The 22620-nt window shown below is 38.2% G+C and overlaps 1 protein-coding gene across 1 annotated transcript in view; it reads right to left on the bottom strand.

The window, feature by feature from the left end:
- The window catches only part of ARHGAP10 (Rho GTPase activating protein 10), a 150689-nt gene that overhangs the window by 63541 nt on the left and 64528 nt on the right, over window positions 1-22620 (bottom strand). Inside the window, exons 7-14 of the mRNA XM_059826750.1 lie at window positions 22335-22439; window positions 18298-18427; window positions 16725-16831; window positions 14964-15058; window positions 10949-11030; window positions 9779-9821; window positions 8441-8506; window positions 1845-1919 (exon numbers count right to left, since the gene is read on the bottom strand). Coding sequence (XP_059682733.1) covers window positions 1845-1919; window positions 8441-8506; window positions 9779-9821; window positions 10949-11030; window positions 14964-15058; window positions 16725-16831; window positions 18298-18427; window positions 22335-22439 — 703 coding nt within the window. The remainder of the gene's footprint in view (window positions 1-1844; window positions 1920-8440; window positions 8507-9778; window positions 9822-10948; window positions 11031-14963; window positions 15059-16724; window positions 16832-18297; window positions 18428-22334; window positions 22440-22620) is intronic.

The following is a 22620-nucleotide window of genomic DNA, read 5'->3' as shown; positions in this document are numbered from 1 at the left end:
TTTGCCTTGCCTTGATACCACTGTATTCTTCCTACTTCAAATAAATATATGAATCTTGGGAATGACAAAAAATGTTTCTAATTTTAAAAAAATAACTAAAAGCAGATGCTGGAATCCCCAATAAACACTTCCAGCTGCTACTGAACCACTGGCAACCTGAGTCTATTTAATTTGGATACCACTAATGGCAAAGAGGAAAATTTGCCTGCCAGACCTGCACGCCCAAGCTAAGCCAGTAAGTACAAAACTGAAAAACATCTTATGATATCAAATGCATTTAATCGAGACTCTCTGAGCGATAACACATCATTCTTCCTATGGTCAATGGCTAAAGATGGTTATTGTTTATTGAGGCTAACTCCAACAGAGATAAACAACCATGAGAATCTGTTACAGATCAGTCATTTTGATTAATCCCAGTTCCTATTTCCAAAAAGAGTCTTTTGCTACAATACTTTAAAGACAGAGGCAGGTTTATGAGCACTAATGGAGAACTTCAGGGTGCTGTTAATATTGATTAAAGTAAGATATCATAAATTAATATTTAGCAAGGTCATTATGACAGATTGATATGACATGCAGGTCCTCAAGCCTGATGTCTTATCATTTCTGAAGAGACAGCCTGTTTGAAAAAATAAAGGAAGGAAAAGAAAAAGTCTTACAGGTGGCACTGAACTGACAGCAGCATATAATATAAAAGCGCTTTGTCATTCACATAATGTCTGGGGTAATGAAATGAATTCACTTTCTGGCTTCCTTCAGTTTGCAGTGCCAAAGAACACTGTGTTATCAGCACAGATGGAGCATGCATGGTTCTGGAGAAGAGCCTGGTGCAAACTGCAAACAAGCTTCTTTGCATACCAATGAATCCCTGAGAATCAGACCTTTGCTGTCAAGTGACAGGTTTGGAAGCTCTATAAAAATGAACTAATCCCAGTGGTCTTGTCTGACTGCATGTACTGTCAGTGCTCAGGACAAGAAATTGGGAAACACGGCACATCTTGCAGTCATGGCTACTACTTTGGTGAGAGATATCAGGCAGACGAGGGATTTCATCCAGGTGCCAATACTACTTTTTTTTTTTTCCCCTAGGGACAGCAGAGTGGCAAGAGAACTACAGTCACTGGGATTAAAGATGCATCAAAATTTCCAGAAAGAAAAGGGGCAAAAAGTTTCTGACAGTAATTTTATGAATCAAAGAAATCTTAGAAGCTACACACGGCTAACTAGGTATAAGAGAGTCTAAGATGTTACCCACATATAAGAGCTATACTACTAAGTTTATACAAAACAAATCCTTTCTCCATCTGCCTCCCGCCTTGGCACATAGTTATTATTAATACGTATATCATATTCCTCCTCTTAAACCAAAGAGCTCTTTGCCAGTAGGCTTAAACTAAATGTCTTATTTTGCACAGTGATTAACTAAAGACACACATGGGCGTGTACACCTGTACATCTTAGACAAGGGAGAAGAAAGGTGGAAACTTCAAACAATGAGGCAATAAGCTTCAAACTTTCTTGAATTTGGTATTTTGAATTTTCTGATCAAACCCTTCAGGTTAGGCTGCTTTAATCCTACTTACATCAACCTTGCACAAAGGCCATGATTTGCTCCTACATGTCCCATAGCAGTTCTCTTAGTTTATCCCTACACACTAGTCTTGGTCTTGCTAAACCAGGGGAACTTATAATGATATGGGGATTATTTGCATGGACTAAAGCAAACTAGATTTGGCCCATATAAACAACTACTACAGGCAGATGCTTTTAAAACCAAATATTGACAGTAAACCAACATGAAATAAAATATTGAAAAAAATGATTGTAAAATAGAGGCATACCCATCAACAAACTCAGAAGTCTCTGGACCTTTGAACTCACCCCCACAACTCTGTACAATCCTTGGTCATTTATACCTATTATGCAAAAGGAAAAAAAAAAAAGGCAGAAGATCAACCACAGTCAAATTTAGCATTAAAACTTCTCCCCAGGCAACATATTCTCCTCAAAGACAGACAGACTACATAGTATTAACACAGTCGTGAGAACAACATTATAAATAAAGTATTTCAAGAATCCTTTTGTTCTTCTGTGTTTTTAAGATAAGTTCATGTTATGTTTTGATAAAGGTTTCATGTACCTCAATTCCACTTCAGAAACTGGGAGTAGAAGCAAACAGGGACAAACCTTTGTTTGAAAAAGAAATCACTGGCTGTTTTCAGATTTTTTAAATGACATTTTGGGTACATCAGCATCCACATTCTAATAACGCAAGAACTGAACCAACAAATGCTAAATTAAGATTTCTTTAATAAACGTAATTTTGCTTTTTTCCAAATATGCGTCTGACAAGAGGAGTTTGGATAAAATAAAGAAATACTTGAGCCTATTCGCAGTCCTCAAAAACCAATGCTTTTTCAAGTTTGTAAATACTTTTCATTTAAGATACAAGGCCTCATTCCAACCCACATGCTAGTTACATCCAGAGGCATCACCACAGGTTACTGAAATCGGTACCAGCATAACATTTTCAGTCCCCTACTCTCATTTCATGTGGACACCAGACCACTTTCCTGTCATTCCTCTGTGCTCTTCCGTCCTCTCACACACATTCACTTCTCTACCCCTTTTCCTCCCCTGCTTTCGCCTTCCTTCACCATACCCAGTTTTATCCCCAGGGAAATAAAACGAATATAAACTGAAGGAAAATGGGAGGGAGAGAAGGGGCAGGGAAGGAAAAGGGCAAAATAAAGGTATATCTTTTGTCTGCTGCATTGTTTCAGAGCCCATATAGTGGGAGGTAAAATGTTACAGTCCCGAAGCTGACACATCTTTGAGAGGCCACATAATAAGCAGCTATCTACAAACACCACCATACTCTACCTCTATATTCACATTGGCCCAGAAGAGTAGAAACGCCACAAAATACCTGTGTTTCTACTCCAAGGAAATCTTTTCAAATAACAGATTATGTGGTATTCTTATTCAAAATATCCTTCAACAAAGGAAGACTTGTGGAGAACTCCCAGTTTCAATACCAAAACGTTCCAAACCAGAGAAGGAAAATTAAAACCATTCATATGAGAAAAAGTTTCTTCCCAAATAAATATTAGATGAAGTATGTAAAAATCATTAGCCTTTTAATGAATTACTGTCAGACACAACCATAATGCAGAGCAATAATTCTCAATATGGTGCAGAGAACTTCGCATTTTCTACCTCCTCCTCCTCCTGCCTAGCCTTGCTGCATCTTTTCCTTCTCCTCTCACCCCCTCCTCTTCCTCAACACAGTCTGCAGCCTTCTCAGCCATCCCAGATCTTTGAGAGCCTGCTGAACTGCTCCCTGTTAGCACTGGTCCATTCTCGGTCCCAGTGGGGAGCTGACCGGCTACGGCAGCAGCTGCTACTTCTCTTGGTTGCTCCACCTGGGCAAAACTGGCCCTTTTCTTTCCCCAGGATGCAGGCACCACTGTAATGATGCTGAGTCTTAAGCTAGATGTCATGTTCAGAGCTGGATCAAATTAACAGAATAAGCTAGATCTCCATTATTTCATCTGTGGTCATCAAAACCCACAACTCTAGAGTATACTTGCAGTTTAGCTGTGTGCAAAAGAAAGAACCGCAAAAAACAGCTATGTGACCACAATGCTATTCTTCTCAAAATATGAAGTTATCAACCCAACCAAATAAGTTTTCCAATGATCTCCAGAATAACTGTGTGATAGCATGCTATACACCACTTAAAGACTGCCAACCCCAAAAAAAAAAATAAACACAGACCTTGACCCACTCCAAACAAAGATGCACTAGGAATCTGTCCTGAGAGCAGCAATTATTTTTTACTTCAAATTTCTCAGAGGTGTCCAAGAGAATTCTGGTACAAAAGTAACACCAAGCTTTTTAATGCTCTGCCAAAATGCATCACACTTTTTTTTATACAATGCCCTCCACTACTTTTAGTGCCACAGAACAAGCTTTCTGCATCGTATGCAAGAAGCTAAAAAGCTGAAGAAATACTGTCACAGTCAAATAACAGCTCAGCTTTTGCTTATCTCAAAGTTGTTTCATGACTTCCTGTGCTTCTAATATTAAAACTAGGGGAAACCAAACTGTGCTGACCCCAAACATACATTTATGGGCTTAAAAGTAATTAAGGTCAAACCACAGAAACTACTGCTCAATATTAAAACAGACATGATATGCAAAAGTCTCCAAAATTATGGCAGTATTGAAACTAAGACAATCCTCCAGCAATAATCATGAGTCTCTGATAGCAATTATCAGATAATTGATCAGTTGCAAATTCATCAACCTGAAAAAAGCACAGCTAATTGCTAGCAGACATCAAAAAGTGCAAAGAGGAATTAATATTTCAACATAGTTTTTAATGATACCTTTAAACATAGCTTTAAATGATGTTTTATTTTAAATGTACAAACCTGGTTTGAAACAGTACTATTTCTGATTTAATCTGCACATTTCAGATCTTCAGCACATGCAAGACTGATAACGCTTGGCATTTACAGAACACAATTGACAAGATGACTCATTGCAAGGAATGGCTTACCACTGACTAAAATGTTGATGGGTTCAGACGCTGCGTCTGCCAGCCCAACCAGTCACTACTGGCAACTTTGAGTGGTAAAGCCCCACAGCATGATTTCCTTCATATTTACATTATCTCAAGATGTTTGGCTATCTGATACCGGAATTTGACACAGGTACACAATTTGTGAAACATGCTTAGAAAAATAAGGTAAGTAAAATAGTAATTTATACTATTGTAAGCAAGGTATGTAGGCAAGTTTACTTTGTGTCTGACATTGTACATGTGGCTGACACAGAGTAGTAATATAGCTGCAAATCAACTTTTCATATCAAACTCCATAGCACAGAAACAGCCATACCAGTGACACTAAAATCAAGGTAATGCCAGATTATTTTTTTTTGTTACGTGAAAAGGTTTTCTACTTCCTCTTCACCATCTTCCTTCTGTCTCATGGGCAGACAGACTGGACAGACAGCTCAATGCTGCCATCTCTCTCTGCAGCTCAGATTAGCAGCTGAGGTAGTTCTAAAGACAAACAGTGACTGCTCTGGCAAACACCTACCACATCCTCACAGAAGATACAACCAACTACTGGCACAAAGAAACATGCACAGAGTCTTTACTACCGGAGCAAACAGCTCTTTGATGTTTCTATAAACTTTTACCCCGTTGTATTATTCTCAGTACAGAATTATAAATAAAATACTCCAAACAGAATCCCAAAATGTTCCCTCCGAGACAAAACACAGGTGCACATCCAACCAGCATCGTGCTCAGTACGTGAGAGACAGGCTGCGTATCTTGATGCCTCAGCGTCTCTTACCAGGTAACGCACAGGCAGTGTCTTCTAAAGCAATGCTGAATCAGCAGCTTACATGCATTTTAACCAAGACACTGCCTTTGATTCTTCTATTCATTCATAGCAAATAATTTCCTTCTTGGCTTTATAAAAGGGAACGTAACTGAGAAAAATTATCCAGCCATTGACAAGTTTATGTTCAAGATCTCTGTTATGCTCTTCTCCCTCTGAATACCAGACTTTTTCTGCTATGACATGACAAGACTATTCTCAGTTTTCCACCCACACTAGACTGTCCTCTCTTTCCACCCACGCCAACCTCACACCCATTATGATTAAAAGAGATAAAAAGATGGCACACAAGCAAGTGTCTCTGAAGAGGCATCTGTCCTGTTTTCTTCTGCCGAACATAACTTGCCTTTGATGTGTTATCATTAAAGTAAAATAATCAAGTAAAAACTGTTTTAACAACAAGTATAGGTATAAAATCTGCAGCCTGAAAGATGGATTTTCTTCATCATACAACTATTTGGCCTAACCCTTCTGAGGCAAACAACTGAATGTTCTCCTGGCCCTCCATTTGTTTAGTTCAGCAGACATCAGCAGAAGGTCCTGCAGGTTCTGCAGAAACAGAAACCAATCCTTTAGAAATGCTTCAGTTAGTCTCATGGATGAAGTCAGAATTTTGTTTGTTAGGCTTTTTTTTTCCTTTTTTCTTTATTCTTTTTTAAATGCAGTTGATGTGAAGTTCAGAATCTGTAAACAGAAAATCACCAACTGCTTGAAATGCAATGGACGATTCAAGTTCATTGAAACAGAGCTAGGTGGATTGCCAAGTTCCTGGAAGGTAGTGCCTCACCTAAACCCATTCTTGAAACCCTGGGAAAAGAAATATTTATTGAATACTGATTTCATTTCTTCTTAAGTACTCCCCAAAACAAAAATTAATAGATAAAAGTAATTTTCATTGCTAGTAATTACCACAAAGCAGTCTACCGACTGCAGGTCTTACAAAGGCTGTGTGCAAGGGATAGTGAAGCTGCAAGGTCTCCAAAGACAGGAAATACTGCAGCTAACTTTGGGAACTTTAATTCTCTTCCAAGTATGCTTCAGGGCAGGTCTCACTATGGCGATACATGCTTCTAACCCATGCAAGCTGATCATCTGTCTTGAACAACAATATTAGGTGGGGTTACACATATATTTTGCACCTTCTTACGTGCCCCTAAATCAAAGCATAAAGGACAGAGTGGACTTGAACCACCACCCAGTTTAACCTATCCACCCACAGCCAGGAGAAGAAAGCCCATATCTAGCCCATTTTTCCATGGGCTAGCCACTTCATGAAGAAAGTGTTCACACTTTTTCCACAGTTATGTTCTTGTTTCACTTTCCTTGAAGGGTATCAAAGAAAGAAAAAAGACTACTCGAAGAAAACTGTTTGAACACACCTATAGATAATAAACCAAAATATAGTGTACTCCACACTGCTTACAATAAGCGGGATTCATAAGGTATTGTAAGGTAACCAGTCACTGTGCTGCAGAGCAAAACCAGCCTTTCTTTACATGACCACCTGCTACCCTTTTCATAATAACTGCCTCATCCAGTGCAAAAAGAAGATCCATTCTATATCGAAGCAGGGTTTTACAGTGAAGGTAACTTATCTGTAGGATGCCAGCTTTATCTGCAGTGTTTCCTAGCTGAAATATTCAGATTGTAAATGCCAGTAACTGAAATTTTTAAAGTGATGAGACAGGCAATCCATATTTGAAAAGTATTCAAAAGAACAGAATGAACAAAAATAACCCCACATAGAATATGGCCTAATCTGGAATAACATCTTTAATTCATCTGACAGGACTGATACAAAAAAGTCCAAGAGAAAAAGGATTTCAGATACCTCTTGCTGTTTAAATGCTAAATTCTCAATATCATGAAGGCTGCTCGGTCTTACTAATAATATTGTACAGTAAGTGCATACATGGAAGACACTGCTTTTAAGAAAGACCCTGCATTGACAGGAAGTGTGACCAACCCATTCTTCTGTTCAGCTATCTTATTTAAGCCAGACTGTCATACAAAGAAAGATGTAAATATTATGCCCTGTGCAATGCTAAATCTCTAGGAAAAAAGGTACAATTCCTGAAAAATCATAAATCTCTTTGGGAGCAGGAAGGAAGGTCAACAATTTAGGAGAAAAACAAAATTCACACAGAGAAATTTCAACATGTCCTTTAACAAACTAAGGAATACACTGTAACCAATTACCTATTTTCATCTCTTCACCTCTTTTTAAAAAAAACACAACCAAACAAGCAGGTTCTCCACACAATACTACATACAACAGAGTGAGCCTCAGAGTGGCTGGTCACCTCACATTTCAGCATCTCCATACAAGGATCATTTGTCTCCTCACATGACAGCAACATCAAAAGCTGCTATTAACCAGTGCCCAAGTTACACAGGGTCTGTGCCGCAGAGCCTTTCCACAATCATGATCCCAACTACCTCTTGAATACTGTCTGCATACTGACCTTTCTCTTCTGTCTCCAGTTTTGGAGGTACAACAATGAGTATACGCAACAGTAAGCCTGAGAGCATCCTTGTCTCTTACGTGAGACTAACTCCACTTCAATACTTCAATACTTTTTGTCATTCACTTGCCTGCTCAGCTCCTGTTCTTCTGTCTTAAGTGACTAAACAGAAAACCTCCATTCAAAGTCCACAAATGGAATACTAAAATTAATTAGTCTGTTCCAACAGCAAAGCAAAGGTACAGGAATTGCCTACAAGATGCAGGTTTTTTTCTCAGCTGTTGTGCACAAACATTGGCTTCCTTCGTCAAGAGAAGTGCTATCACTCCCTTCTGAGCACTTCTTGAAAACGCATTTCTTGAAAGAAAGCCATACATAAAAGGCTTGCACTGGACAGAAGGAAGCTCCTGCCCTGGTCAGTGTAATCAGTGTAATATCTACCAAGTTAAGTCTTTCCCAGAGATTTATAAGAGACTAGATCACACAAGGCCTTCTTTGAAGAGCAGACCAGCTGCTCCACCCCCTCCACAAACAGGCTGGGTTGACCATTACCTCGTGTTTCAACAGCACTGATGCACTTTTTGATGACAGTGAACCCTATCTTGTCCAATTGTGCACCTACAAGGAAAAAAAAAAGTTTTAAAGCACCATTACAATTATGTTTTTCACTGAAAAATAAGGCTGGATTTAATCACAGAGCTAGTACTTCCCAAGCAAAACTTTAAATTATCTGGAACAGGAATACTTCATCACCTTTTCTAGAGAAATTCCCCTTTTCTCGTTCACAACCCTGCCTAGCCCAAGTAAAGACTCATTCTGGTAGTAGTGGCTTCATTGAATCTGTTCACAGCAGCAGCCTTTGAAGAATGGGATCTCTGATTAGGTACATGTGTTGGCAGATACAAAATGGAATTTAACAGTACTTACTGCAACATCAACAACATCTGAGAGAGTTAACCAAATGGGACAAGGAAGTACTTACGATGAAAAAACATAATCATCAACAGCAGGGCTCTTACTGAGTCCTACCCTAAGCCAAAGAAATTCCCACACCAAAGATACCGGACACATGTATATCATTTCACAGCAGTTAATGATCTGACTACATAAAAGCAGATGCATTAACAGGACAACAGCTGAGATCCAGCACTCCTTTGTTGTTCCTATCTTATTCTTTGTCTTCACATCAAAACTTCATTTAAAAGCTTATATTGCAAAACTGCCCTTCCCCCAAACATCTGGCCTTCTTGCTGCTGGGGAGCTGGTCTTGCACCACAAAAATAAAAATCTGTGGAAAAACTTCTATTAATAACACCAGGATCCAGCTTTAACCAACAATTTAATAAAAAAAAAAAGCAAGCATTAATTTCCTGATAATGCAAGAAGGATATCTGTTTTCACTCATATACTTTGCTAACAGAGGAAAGCTAATGTCATTTAAAGAAAGCCATCTCTTTTACTTCCATATTATGGTTTACATTTTAAATACATGCGTTCAGGTTTTTTTGCTGACCTTTATGTTCAGCTGTGATTGCTTTTAAAGCCATACTTATGCATTCTAACAGATGTGTACACATAATCTGGATTAAGAAATTGTGATGCATTTACATACAAATGAACCCTTTTTTCAGTCAGTTTCAAGCATGAAGTAAATTGGCAAAAACAATCAGACTGTTTCTCTAGCTTATATCCAGTCCTACAATTCTTACATATGTAAACTGCGTTGGTGTGAAAATCCAGTAACTACAAAATCCACAAAGTACATTCAGAACTTGAGATTAAAAATAAAATATTTAGTTACGTTGGATCCACAGGAAAAAAATTACCTTTGCCTTTCTCAATTGTAAAATGTTAACAAAAATCAGCTTTCATAGTAATTAAAATACTTACTTCCCTCTCGTTTTGCATTTGCTCTATTCAAATTGATGAACAGCTAACGCAAAAAGAGTAAAAAGACATAAATTATTTTAAAGAATTTTATGAAACCAGAAACAATATACAATCTTAATGCCCAGTAGGCACAAATACATCTGTTTACAGCTAGAACATATCACCTCTAACTTCAAAGCTCTAACAGTAGGACCTGAGGTCCGTGCCCCCTCGGAAAGTAGATAATTGCACTTTTTAAGGAGTGAAATTTTAAAAAAATTCTCAACAAATACAGTTCCTTGGACAGCAGAACAATGTTAGCTATAGCCACTGAAATTAACCATGATTTATGTGCTCCATGTTCCTATGTTTCTCTGCAGGTTAACTTCCCACAGTTCAAGTTCACTCAAATCGTTGTGAAGTGCTTTGATGAATCCTGGGAGTTATGTCCCAGCTCAGCTAGAAGTTGTAAGCTTACTGGGGAGTCCAGCTCAGACAACATGTCATGGTAATAAACACCTCTTCAGATGAAAAAATATTTTTACAACCATGATGTCAATAAAACCTACTGCTAAAATCCCCAGTAGCCAACTACTGGGGACAGACACGTGATTGTGTCATTGACTAGAAAACCCCATTATTTTTGGCCCACATGACCAATACAATATTTATGACTACAAGAACAACCTGCAGTGTGTTTCAATTCTGCAGTTCAGACTCATTTCCTGATGTGAACCAAAAATTAAGCAAATTCAAGTACAACCTCATTCCCATTGACAAGGATTTTTTTGATCTAGTTTTAAAAAAATAATAATAATAATACCATATAACTAACTCACGCAAGTCTTGCCACTGGAATGCAGTATGTCAGCATAAGGCTAAGTGGACATGCTTATACTGGACATTTTCTAGAATACCAGTATCATCATTGTGATGGGAAACCATTTATAAAAATCGATGCCGTCATTACAATGAAAAATATCTATCAGCATTAGCAGTTGTCTATGCTGAGCTTTACTGAGTTACTCATCTCTCCTGAGTTTCACTTCACTTTTATTCTTTCTTCATTGAATCTATCATTTTGCAAACTACATAATCCCAGTTTATTGAAGTATAAATGGGATCAGGAAGCAGAAGGTAAGAGAATTTCTCAATTACGCTGCAAACAAATATTAAAAAAATTACACTTACAGCTTCTTTTCCATCCAAGGCTTCCATCCACAGCTTCCTGTCTTCCTCAGAAAATGCCTGCATGGTCACAGGAACTCCAGGCCTGCAAATGTAGCAACACACAGAGTAACTGCATTCACCAGCAACTAAAAAAGTCTTGTCAAATTCTACTTCCAACTACAAGCAAAAGCCCGTTGTCCTAGAAGTCGGGGTTGGTTTTTTTGCCTAATTACTGAACACTGTTCATCTTTAAAATAAAAGGTATAGAACTGATATACAAAGTAGGAAATAGGGATAATAGGGAGGAAAAAGGGAAGTGAATGTAATCTGCAAACTATTTATTTGAAATAGCTCATTGTTGATAGTTTGTTGACTCCAATACTTGCTGGGAGTTACCGAGTTTTCGGAATTCTAAATAAACTTGCTCTTGTTGCTGTGCTGTTACATGAAAGATGACCTTTGTCAACTTATTCGATGTGCAGTCTTCAGCTTTAGAGCAGTGACAATTATTATAGTTTTCGAGTAAATATGTTACAAAAAATAACCAAGTCTTAATGCAGCATCTCATTACAAAACTCCACTATTTTCCTAACTTTCCTAAAAAGCAAGGATGGACACCTGTGGGACGTAGGGATTAGTGAAGAGAGATTAACATCAATCTACTTTTGTGTTTATATAATAGGGAACTAAAATGACTAATTGTGTGGTTCAGCATAGTGTACAACGCAAGGAGAGTTAAAGGCAGAACAGGTTATTTGGGTAATTATTTTTCTGCCAATTAAAAAAAATCATTATATTCAGCCTGCCAATACTTTTGGCAAATTTGTAAATCTGATTAGATAGAGATGGATAGAAATAGAGAACCAATTCATAATATTCTCTCTCTCTCTCTCTTTTGTATTAAATCTATCTTCAAGTAGCAAAATAGTTGTAGGGGAAAATGTTATCTAAAAACAACAGCACAGAGAAAACCAGCACAAATCCCACTTTTAATTAAAACTGTAAAAGTCTACACACCATGTTCATATTTTTACAACTAGAGATATTTCTAGTTCGTTTTCACCTTGCCATAAATTTTATCAAAACACACAATTTAATTGCAGAGTAAAAGTCTATAGGTACAAATACTTGCTGCTCAAAACTTCTTTTCAGACATGTGAGGACAAGGCATGCACACACCCTCTACCAAACCAATCCAAACTCAGGAGAGCCAACTTTAACTTTGGAAAATGGCAGCAATCAAGCAAGTCATTCTCTTTTGATCAATTAAAGCGAGGAGACTATTAAGCCATAAAAATGGAATCTCTTACTATTCTCAGTGTAAGAGAGTGTCTATTCTCAGACATTGAGCTCCTAGAGTGGGTGAGGGAAGCCTTGCCTTAATTTCTGCAACTAATAACCTTTACGACTAAAACAAGCTAATACTGGTATTAGTAATAACAGTAAACAAAGCAGCTTCTCAAGCCTTACCAGCTTTTTTCAATGCAAACTGGTCTGCTACTAGTGCAGAGCTGCAACCATCATAAACATGCAAACTTAATCACTCACTAGAAAAAAAATACCCTAATTAATTAGCTAAATTAACTAAAAAAACCCCACATGCTGATTCATTTTTTTTCCTTGTCTATTTTCTTACTAGCTAAAATTAAACCCAAATGAGTTACTTTTATGCAGGGCAAACTTCCCTTCCTTTTCACTGAAATTATAACTGTAAAGGTATCAAAGAGTATCACCTAGAAGCAATACATCAAACTCAGTATATGCTGCATGAAACATTATTTATTTTCCTTCAAATTAAATTCAAGAGACAAAGACTTCCCTCTTCCTTGCCCTGTATTGGTAAAATTAAAATCTAAGTAGTATTTCAGAAGGATAATGCTCTTTATCAATAGAAAGTCTTTTTCCTACCCCAAAAGACCTCTGCTGTCTCCTTAGGATTTACATTTCTCTACATTTACCTCCAACTTGGAGGTTGGTCACCTCCAACTAAACATGATGGAGTACTAGAAAGAGAAGAAACATCACTTTCCAGAGATTTAGCCAGGATCCCAGCACCCTCAGAGCTTATAGTCATAAGTATCAGAATTTAAAGAAAAAAGAATCATCTCAGCTTTCTTTTTAAAAGAAAAATCCATAAACATTCAGCTAGCTCCAAACTATGCTCAAGTCATGCACAAGGCTGATTGTTTGCTACTGAAAAGTCCTTCCTAAAATTTTACAATCTTGCCTCCTTCCACAGCACAGGAACAAAGAAAACCCCATGGCCAGCTGTCAATCTGCACGTTATTTTTTAACTTGGACAAGCCGAGGGGTAAGTGTACCCTGAACTGATACCAAGGAAACAAGCTAATGGCCTGAAGCATAGAACTGATCTCCATGGGAACATCTCAGTACTACACACATATATCATTAAAAGAAAAATGTCTGATATCAAGGTCACAGTGGACCAGTTGTGTCTATTATATCTGTACAGAAAGATGGATTAGATTTTCCCCACTTTTACCAGAGAAGAGAATGAAAAAATGTTTTGCAGGATCAAGGAAACACTGCTCTCCATCCATCTCTGTTCGAACTCCAGATACCCTATTGAGCAGAGATGACACACAGAGAGGGGTAGACTGACATTTCTCACAGTACTTTTTTAGCAACTTTATCAGACTCAGTTTGAAATCTGTTATTCGTACTGACCAATCCACTGACCCAAGGGGAGCTGATGTCAAGAGTTTAAATCTTTACTCCCTTTCCTACTGTTGGGACACAGTGTTAGAACAGTTAAGCCACATCCTCCTCAAATCAAAAATGCAAGTTCAAACCATGCTGTAGACTTGTGACAAATGCCACCTGAGCTGTAAACGAGTATCTTGTCATCTGCCAGGAGAGCTGGAAGTTTTCAGATGCAGTGGTAGTTTCACATTCCTTTACCCATTGCTTGTTACAGAAACAGGCATGCCTCAGTCTGACTGGCCACGCAAGCTAGGCATAGCCTCTGGCCTAAGACTGGGCACGTGCATATGCTCCTTATCACAGACATATTTGCAGACCACTAGCAATCACAGGACAGAGGGGCCTGACAGCATTGGCCACGCTGCATTTAAGGCAAAGGGCACTATGAATTTGATCGGAAAAAAACCAAAAACCTATAAAACTTAAAAGACCTACTACATGATAAATTAGAATGTAATTAATTGGAATAAGTAAGGAGCAAATGTATTGGTTAAAAACAGCTCACAAGGGGTGGATGCAACAACTCAGCAACAGTCCACTAATTTGTATCTAGCATTTAATGCTAGATATGATGCTGTTCTGCACAGATACAATCTGCACCAAAAGAATGTGGCATTACCGCAGCCATATTTATTTGCAGTACTCTATTAAGTTGGATTCTCTCACCTTCATAAATGAAGGAAGACTACAACGCTGACAAAAAGCAATATTAATCATATTCTAATATCCTTTTAGCGAAATAAATAAGCAATTCTTCTCTTTTGAACTAAAGCAACAAAATGGTGGTGTTTCAAAAAGGCAGCAGCAACAATGTTCGAGAGATACTGAATGATTACACCAGCGCAAAAAGCCTGAAAATCCCAATGATCTTATTTTCAAACTGAAAATCCAGCATAAACCCTCAGCAACAAGTCATTTTGGAAAGCAGGCTTGTGACACAATATGGTCATGACTGTATGAATTCTTACTGTGATCGTAGTCTTTCACTGTAGCTATATGTACTTCAATTTAAGCCATGTTTCTTCACTGTGGTAACAGCAATTTATAATAGTTTCTCTAACTTTTTCTATGCTTTTATGTGAGCTCAGACAATGTCTACATTTCAGTTTAGATCCTCCCTGCTTCTGCTACACACAACTGAGGTAAAATCCAGCGAGCCATAGCAGTGCTCGCCTGCTCCTCCAGTGACTATTTCCCATTGGCAGTCTGAACAGGTATTCAAAAAATAAGAAGAAAACACAACAGTACTATTACAGTAATGTTAACTACTACCTAGAAAAAGTCCTTTCTGTAGTGTGTTTCATGAGCTTACCTGTCTGAAGCTTCTAAGTCAAAACAGAATCGCCTGTCTATAGTATCTATATTTCTTTTGGTACAATACGCAAGGACGAAAAGTTCCTCATCACCCTGTGAAAAGAAAGTTTTTATATGCTTGACTCAGTAATTGAAAGCTTCAGTAAGCCAGCTATACAAACCAAGTAAGGTAAATTTACATTAAAATAATGGCAAAAGCTAGACTGAAAACTGACACTTGCAAAAGAATTCGCTCATGGTTGCCGTTCAGGTCTCTGCACAATAGCACATAAATTCCATGTTTTACAGGACATAAATGCAAAAATATTGAGTCCATTTTAGCTGGTACTTTACAGCATGACGCAGTACCACAGTAATTTAAACTAAATATTTTGCTGTAAAGATTTCGCACGTTACAGTATAAGCACACGAGTGTAAGAGACTTCTCCCATTTTGTGTCAGACACAGCAATTTCCATAGTAAAGGCTATTGCTACAGTAACTAGAACAAAGTAAGTGTTCTTTACTATCTGTAATCTATCTTACAGAACCAGTCCTTTCTTCAAGACCAACCAACACTAGGATCATATTTTACCCTTAAGTATTCAGAAATCAAATAAACTCATCTGTGAATGCTGCATGAGTTGTACCGGATTTAATCAGGATTAACTGTACATTTTAATTATTTCTTGTCTTATTCAACATCTCCAGACACAGGAGGCTGTGACTGAAGGAGTAATTGCCTTGTGGGTTTCAAAATGGGAGATCTTTTAATACAGCAAAAATGGCTTCATGTTTTAGAATGCCAAATGCTTACACACATTCTATATTAACTAAAATGGCTTATTACAATTAGAGTAAATCTGAATTAAAAATTCATAGAAGAACAGAAATTATTAAGGAAGCCAAATGCCACTAATTTTCAGTATGGCAGATTTTCCAGAGCTTTTGAAAGATTCTTCCAAATTCAATACATTTGTAAATATATACAGCCCTCAAAATGATGAAAGCCATCTCCACTCTGCTCAGACTAATGGGATATAATATCCTGATAAAATTCCAACAACGTGATGTTCTAACCAAATTTGACGATAGGGCAGGGTGCTGCATTTACAGGAATATTGACTCAAGCATTATTTTCCAGCTTCAGATATCCTTTTTCCTTGCAATAAAATGCATTTCATCCATATTAATGCATTCATTTAATGCATCATCTCTGAAGGTGCTGAGTGCCTTCAATTCCCAACTATTTCAATAAGAATTAAAGCCATTTAAAGATCAACAGAGTCTTGGGTCTTGAATATTTCAGATGCTATCAAAGGTATCTGAAATTTCATTCAGTTTTCAGTACAAATTATATTCCTGTTAAAATCCTCTTTTCTAGTCCCTCTTCTAGTCCTTACATCTCTGAAAGAAAAATCTGACTGGAGCATGTAAGAAAGAAATTCCTAAGTCTATTATATTTTCCTGATTTATACTTTAACAAGTTAAATGCCTCATGGATAAACCAGATTCTAAATGGTGAAATGCTGCATGGTTATCTGTAACATGTTCTCTGGCCTTCTAAAAGGAAGCAACTGAGAAGTCTGCAGAATTCTTATCTATTAATCCATCGGTTACTTTAGGTTCATGTCCTTAAATGGCAGACTGAATGGCATGAAGAAAGAAGAAAAAAAGGGGCAAGGAGGCAGAGAGGGAACGTACTTGACACATCTTACCTGACACATCCTCTGATCTTGACACAGGGCAAGTATAAGAGAAGAATGTAAAAACATACTTACAACTTTTCCTCCGGATCTGTGTTCAAATGGGATCATGGTGAACTTCTTTGTCTCCTTCCTATACGTGCAATAGTGCTTCACCCAACTGGAACCAAAGGGAGCTGGTCCTACATAAAATGGAAGCATTAAATAGTATGTACTTTTTCCAGTTTGTGTGTTTTCTTCTCCTGCTTTCCAAAATGATACTTAAGAGTCCTATTTAATTCCTAATAATGCAGTATTTAAAACAAAGGTATGAATTAAGAACATTCTGAAATCTGATATATGTAGTATTTCACATTTATGCTTAATGACAAATGGAAAGAATTATTAACATATCTTTGTCTCACCGCTACAGACAAAATAATTTTTCGCTATAAAATAAACATCGCTTGGAAACTTTATTTAAGCAGAATATGGAAACCTAGTTTTACACTTCATAACTTGAAGCTAAATAACTGCAGATTAAGGCACCTGTGTTGCAAGCTCTACATTAGCTACTGATTAAGGTCCGATCACATTTTCTGACACCAAAACTCTCTCCTAACTATTCATCAGTGCACATCCTGCACAGAATACACTTACTTAAGAGCCCAGCCTACCACATACAGTATTATTGAGATTTGCACCGTTACGTTAACCGTTACAACTTGGATTCTGACCCTCTGTATCTCCTCACTTCTATCAATTTACTTTTTTTAAAAAGAGGTCTGAAAAGTAATCTTCTCTTTTGAAGGACTCTGCCCCAGAGTATCAGGGAAGTCCTTCATGAGTGGCTCAAGCTGACAGAGGATTTCACTGCTCGTAACCTGCAAGGTCTCACTGCCCTGCTCCTCCCCAGCTCAGCTTCAGGCATACCCGCCTCTTCTGAATCTTTTCAGCTGGTTCTAAAGCTCATGATGACCAAGACCAGTAAAATCTCTCATCAGAATAAGCAAACAAACTTTCTATAAGGGCACACATCTAAAAAATATGATTTATGCAAAATGTTTTTTTAAAAAAATAAATAAATTACTTTGTGCTCATTCCTTGAGTCGTAAGAGCTCTGCATCTTATTTGGCTTTTTTATTAGAGTGAGAAAGATCGATAATTGTTCAAAGTATTGACAGGATATGATTTGTGTGACATGCACCCTTCACAGGTACCTAGCATATAGCCTGCTTTATTTGACCCTATGATCACAATTAGATAATGAAAGCGTATCACTGAACCAAGGAAATGACAGTCAATTTCATCACACTAAATGAGCCCAATTTTCAGAGGCTAATTTGACAACTCATGCTGCTGTCTGACAACAAATGTTTGACAGTTTTAGGGGAGGTCATTAGTAAGGGATTAAAAATAACATGAAATACATCCTTTGGTCAAATAAAACTTCCCCAAATTCAGTCACCTTTGCTAAGAACTGTCACACTTCCAGCACCATGCTCTTTTTATGAGCCACAGTAACACTGTTATTAAAGACTTGAAACATTTACTCAGATGACTCTGTTTAATAAATTGTAAATTCTTTGTGTCTTCATGTTACCTGTAGAAATAAGACTTGCCTGTATGCACAATATAGACACTATAGGAATACAAAAATACACCTTACTTTTTTCCTGTACATAGAGATAGCCTTCCATCGTGAAGTGATTTGCTCTTTTATGTTCCTGAGGATTTCTTCTGATCTTGTTCATGAGCTCCTCTACCTCTGACCTTGTTCCTTCAAAACGATTTCGTGTCTAAATCAAGACGGCAAAAAAACATTAGTAGAGAGAGTGGAAGAAAGACTTACTCTTCCTGGCACATAGGAGTTGTAATAATTATTTATAAAAAGAGAAAATTATTCAGGCCATTTTAGGATGGTCAGTGCATAATTTCCATATACATTTTCTGATATTCTTTAAAATTAAAGTGTGGTTTAAATATTAGCTGTTGTAACTGAGGAAAGCACACAAAGATTGCCAGAGTAGATTTCTAAAACAATGTGCTGACCTGTTCAGAAAGAGGTGAAATACTGAGTGCAAAATAACTTTGGATTTGAATATTCAAGTTTCCTTAGAAAAATATTACTAGAGATGTTGGCTTAATTCATGAGATTCTTACTTGCTGTCAGGAAGGAGAGGATTTTCTGTAGTTATTGAGAACAAAGTGACAGGAAGGTCACCAACAACGTATACACATTGAGACTATACACATGCCAAATGTTTTGATCACACACAAGCAGAAGCATGCAAAAAGGAAAACAAACAAACGAAAAAACCCACAAAGTCCAGTTGATTATTACTCCTGAATGTCACTCACTCCAAAGTTTGCAAGCAGCCGCAAGAGAAATATTTATTAGAATATCAGTAAAAACAATCAGAAAGTAACCACACCCTTCACAAATTATACAATAGCACTACACAAAATAACAGAGCAGCTCACACCTGACACAGTGTGTCAGTTTGGTCTGAAAAACACTGGCAATTGGCCAATGGGCAAATAACAAACCCAAAACAATCACAGTAATACCAAGTTTTCTCCACATACTCACTTGGCCAAATTGCACAAACTGAAAGCATACATTTAAATTCCAAGCTGGTATTTTACCCAGTATATGTGTTTTGAGGAAAGCACATACCTCCAGATGCATGCTTATGTGCCTTGCTGCTTTTTGAGAGCACCTTTCTTTTTCTGAAAATGGGTGAGTTCCTGAAAATGCTGCCTCACCTATTTTGTTTTTTTCCCCAGGACAAGCATACAGTTGCATACACTCACAAATATATCATGAATATAAACAAGTATCCATTCTTGTACATAGACAGTTAACACTATGCTCCTGACTGGCCATCTGTACATGCAAATTCCAGATTTATGCTTGGAAGGAGTTTAATTCATGGGCACAAATACAGTCCATGCAAGCCGGTCAGAGCAGCCAGCCATACCCGTGTGTTTTATAGAGGAAAGCTGAAGATATTCTTTAGGTGATGACTAAGAACAACTGCCTTCTTACCTCCAGGCAAAACAACTGCTCTGAACCTGCCCCATATCCATCATCTCAATTTCAGGTCACATCTGCTTGCAAATTTTGGAGTTAGACCCTGCACATAAATGCATTTCCAAGGCTCCAAACAACTTTCTAAGCTCCTTTTCATAATTTCCTAGAAGAGCTGCATTTAAAAATATACTCTGTCCTCATCAGGACAAAGGCAAAAAAAAATGATAGTGACAGACTGCTCACACCTAAACCTTCCTGTCTGAGCACTGATCACTCCGAGGTTAGATGCTTTAAATGATCCTGCCATGACCTTTGTCTTAGCTGTGCAGTGATCACAAATCCGAGTGCATGAAATGCACCCTGGCAATGGTGGGATGGAGCACCACGGGCTCCAAAAACCCCAAGAAAATTTCTATCTCCCTTTGCGCTGTGACAAAGCTGAGCTTAACCAGGGGTCAACCACAGCCCCTGCACCAGCGTGGCTATGCCTCCTCTTCCCAGGTTTCCTTGCAGGGCGGGAGAGCGTGGTCAAGGCTGCAAGGATCCTTGTATGGTATTGGGCACAGAATAGAAATAACAACAAAAAAGTCCTGGGAGTGCAGGGGAATCTAGTTGGAGACACAGGATTTTTACAAGAGAGTAAGACTGTTGGAAGAATCAGCTTACTGGAGCTTGGACTACAAGGCTGAGTTTTTGGGGTTTTTTTTCTTTCTCTCATTTTGTGGGAGAGTGAGGGGAAGGCAGGGTCTGGGGCAGGGTGTGGAGAGGAAATCCACAGCATAATTCTCAAAGTAAAGATGATCTGAATAAAAAGGAAGGCAATTACTACAGCTATGCTGACAACTCTTAAATCACTCTCCATAACCAGCTAGGCTCTCTGTACTGAATCTTGTACCCTTCAATTTCTAACATGTCAATCCAGTGTTCTGCCAGCAGTTCAGCTGTACCACAGCCATGCCTTAGTTCATTTTTCCTTTGGGATGTTTTATTCATCTTCAACATAGTGGAGAATGTGTCATGTCCTCTCCTGGTCTTTTCAGATGCTTCCTTCTATTCTCCTCTTACTTCAGGTAGTTGTTAAGCCTTGCCTCCTTTCTCTCTACAGCTTTTTGAAATCCAGGTCATTCTATCTATTCATAAAACTTGAGCTGTAATGCTCAATCCCTTTTGGATTTCCTGGGGCACACTATAATACCATTCAGTCAATTGAAAACACAGCTGTTGAGATTAGCTTGCTTTCTTACTGGTCATCACTTCTTCAGACCACTTCACTGGCTCCTTTCCATCTGTAATCTGAAGTCCAGCTCTTCAAAACTGTATCATAGCTTCCCTCTCACGTTTCATTTCTTGCTCGTCTTGCATCAGCTCCCCTCTATCCACTGCGGCTCTGTGCTGCTCCTCACTCTCTTAAGCTAAGCACACAGAAGAAGCAAGTCTGTCCTGAAATTTCCCCGAGAAGCACTGACTTCTGCCATGGGAAGTCTGCTTATGAAGTTACCGCTACTCAAACCAAAAAGCAGCTAAAGAGGAAACTTGAGACTTAAACATATGGGAAGAAAATTAAAGGAATGGTATCATGACACATGAATCATGTCACTATGTATTACACCAACCATAATCCTCTCTTCTGCCTTTCCGTCTCCTTGCTACTGCCTGCTAATTAAGCCATTTCTAAAAACAGATTGCAACCTCTGAGAAGTGGTTTCTGTGTCTTAATTCCAGGTGCCCTTAGAGGTCAACAGAACAGACGCACCATCATGAATTCCTTGTTTGCAGTAAGGCACACGGTTTGTTCCCTACCAACAGGCCTCTGGCACATCCAAGTTCTTCTGAGCGATTTTTATTCTTCAACAAATCTCAAGGAAGCAAACAGACCATCTGACTAGTGACTCCCTCAGTCCCATTGCTTCAGCCTGTCACCTTGCTTGCTGCTCTCCCAGTCCTAAGCAGATCACACTGGGCAATTTGGTGTGAGGGTACACTAACTAGTGGTGGGTCCCAGTTAGCTTCCCCTTGAAGGAACCCATTTTGTCAAATATGCCACGGGCGCTAACACCAAGTCTCCTTATGCAGTTCTGCACCCCAAACCAACAGGCATGTTCTTGCCTGAAAGGATTGCTTCGAGACAAACAGAAGCTCCAAGTCACACTGCTGGCAGAGATGCCAAAAACAACGCTGATAAGACCCGCTGTTTTTCGTTCCTTTTCTTAGTTATGGACAATATAGCCTATCAAGAAATGACCCTCAGACATGACCACCACATACTTGATTTAAATTCACCTAGAACACTGAGAACCTTGGCATTTCATTACCCCTCCTCTGGATTCTCCAGTGCTGTATGCATTTTAACAGACTTCATTCGTTTTTAAACTCTCTCATCATAATCCTTGTGTTATGTCTAGCTAAAAAACTGGAAAAAGGAGTGGGGGGCTTTCACCTGGTGTTTGTTTTTTAGAGGAGTATTAGAAATGACAAATAAGAACTCCCTGGAATTAGTGGATTTGTTGAGCGATGTGGTCGGTTAGCCAGGAGATGGCTCTATATCCCCAAAGTTCACAGGCAATGCACTAACACCGAGGGAAGTATTGGCAATACAGATACTGTATATACAGTAACTTCAGCATGCAATTTTATTTTAAAAATCAGAAAAGTCATCAATCTCAACTTACGTTTTGTATATTTATCTGCAGGGTCATTTTGTAATGATTGAAGTCTTTAGCAAGTTCATATCCCTGATGATAGAAAGTGAACAAACCCTGAAAAAATGAGAGCACCTGAAATACAAACAAGACTCATTAGAACGAAACATGCCATTTACCAGAATATGATTGCTGCACGTAGCCTTTTTCGGAAAGATCAGAGATGACAAAATGATTATTTTTAAACGAATTTCCACTAATTCCTAAAATTTATGAATAATTATTTAGATCCAAATGATCACCTATGTATATAGAC

Source organism: Gavia stellata, chromosome 19, assembly GCF_030936135.1.
Source record: "Gavia stellata isolate bGavSte3 chromosome 19, bGavSte3.hap2, whole genome shotgun sequence".
NCBI classification, from domain to species: domain Eukaryota; kingdom Metazoa; phylum Chordata; class Aves; order Gaviiformes; family Gaviidae; genus Gavia; species Gavia stellata.
Note: the sequence above shows the minus strand (reverse complement) of the source record. Positions and strands in the feature narration are given on the sequence as shown.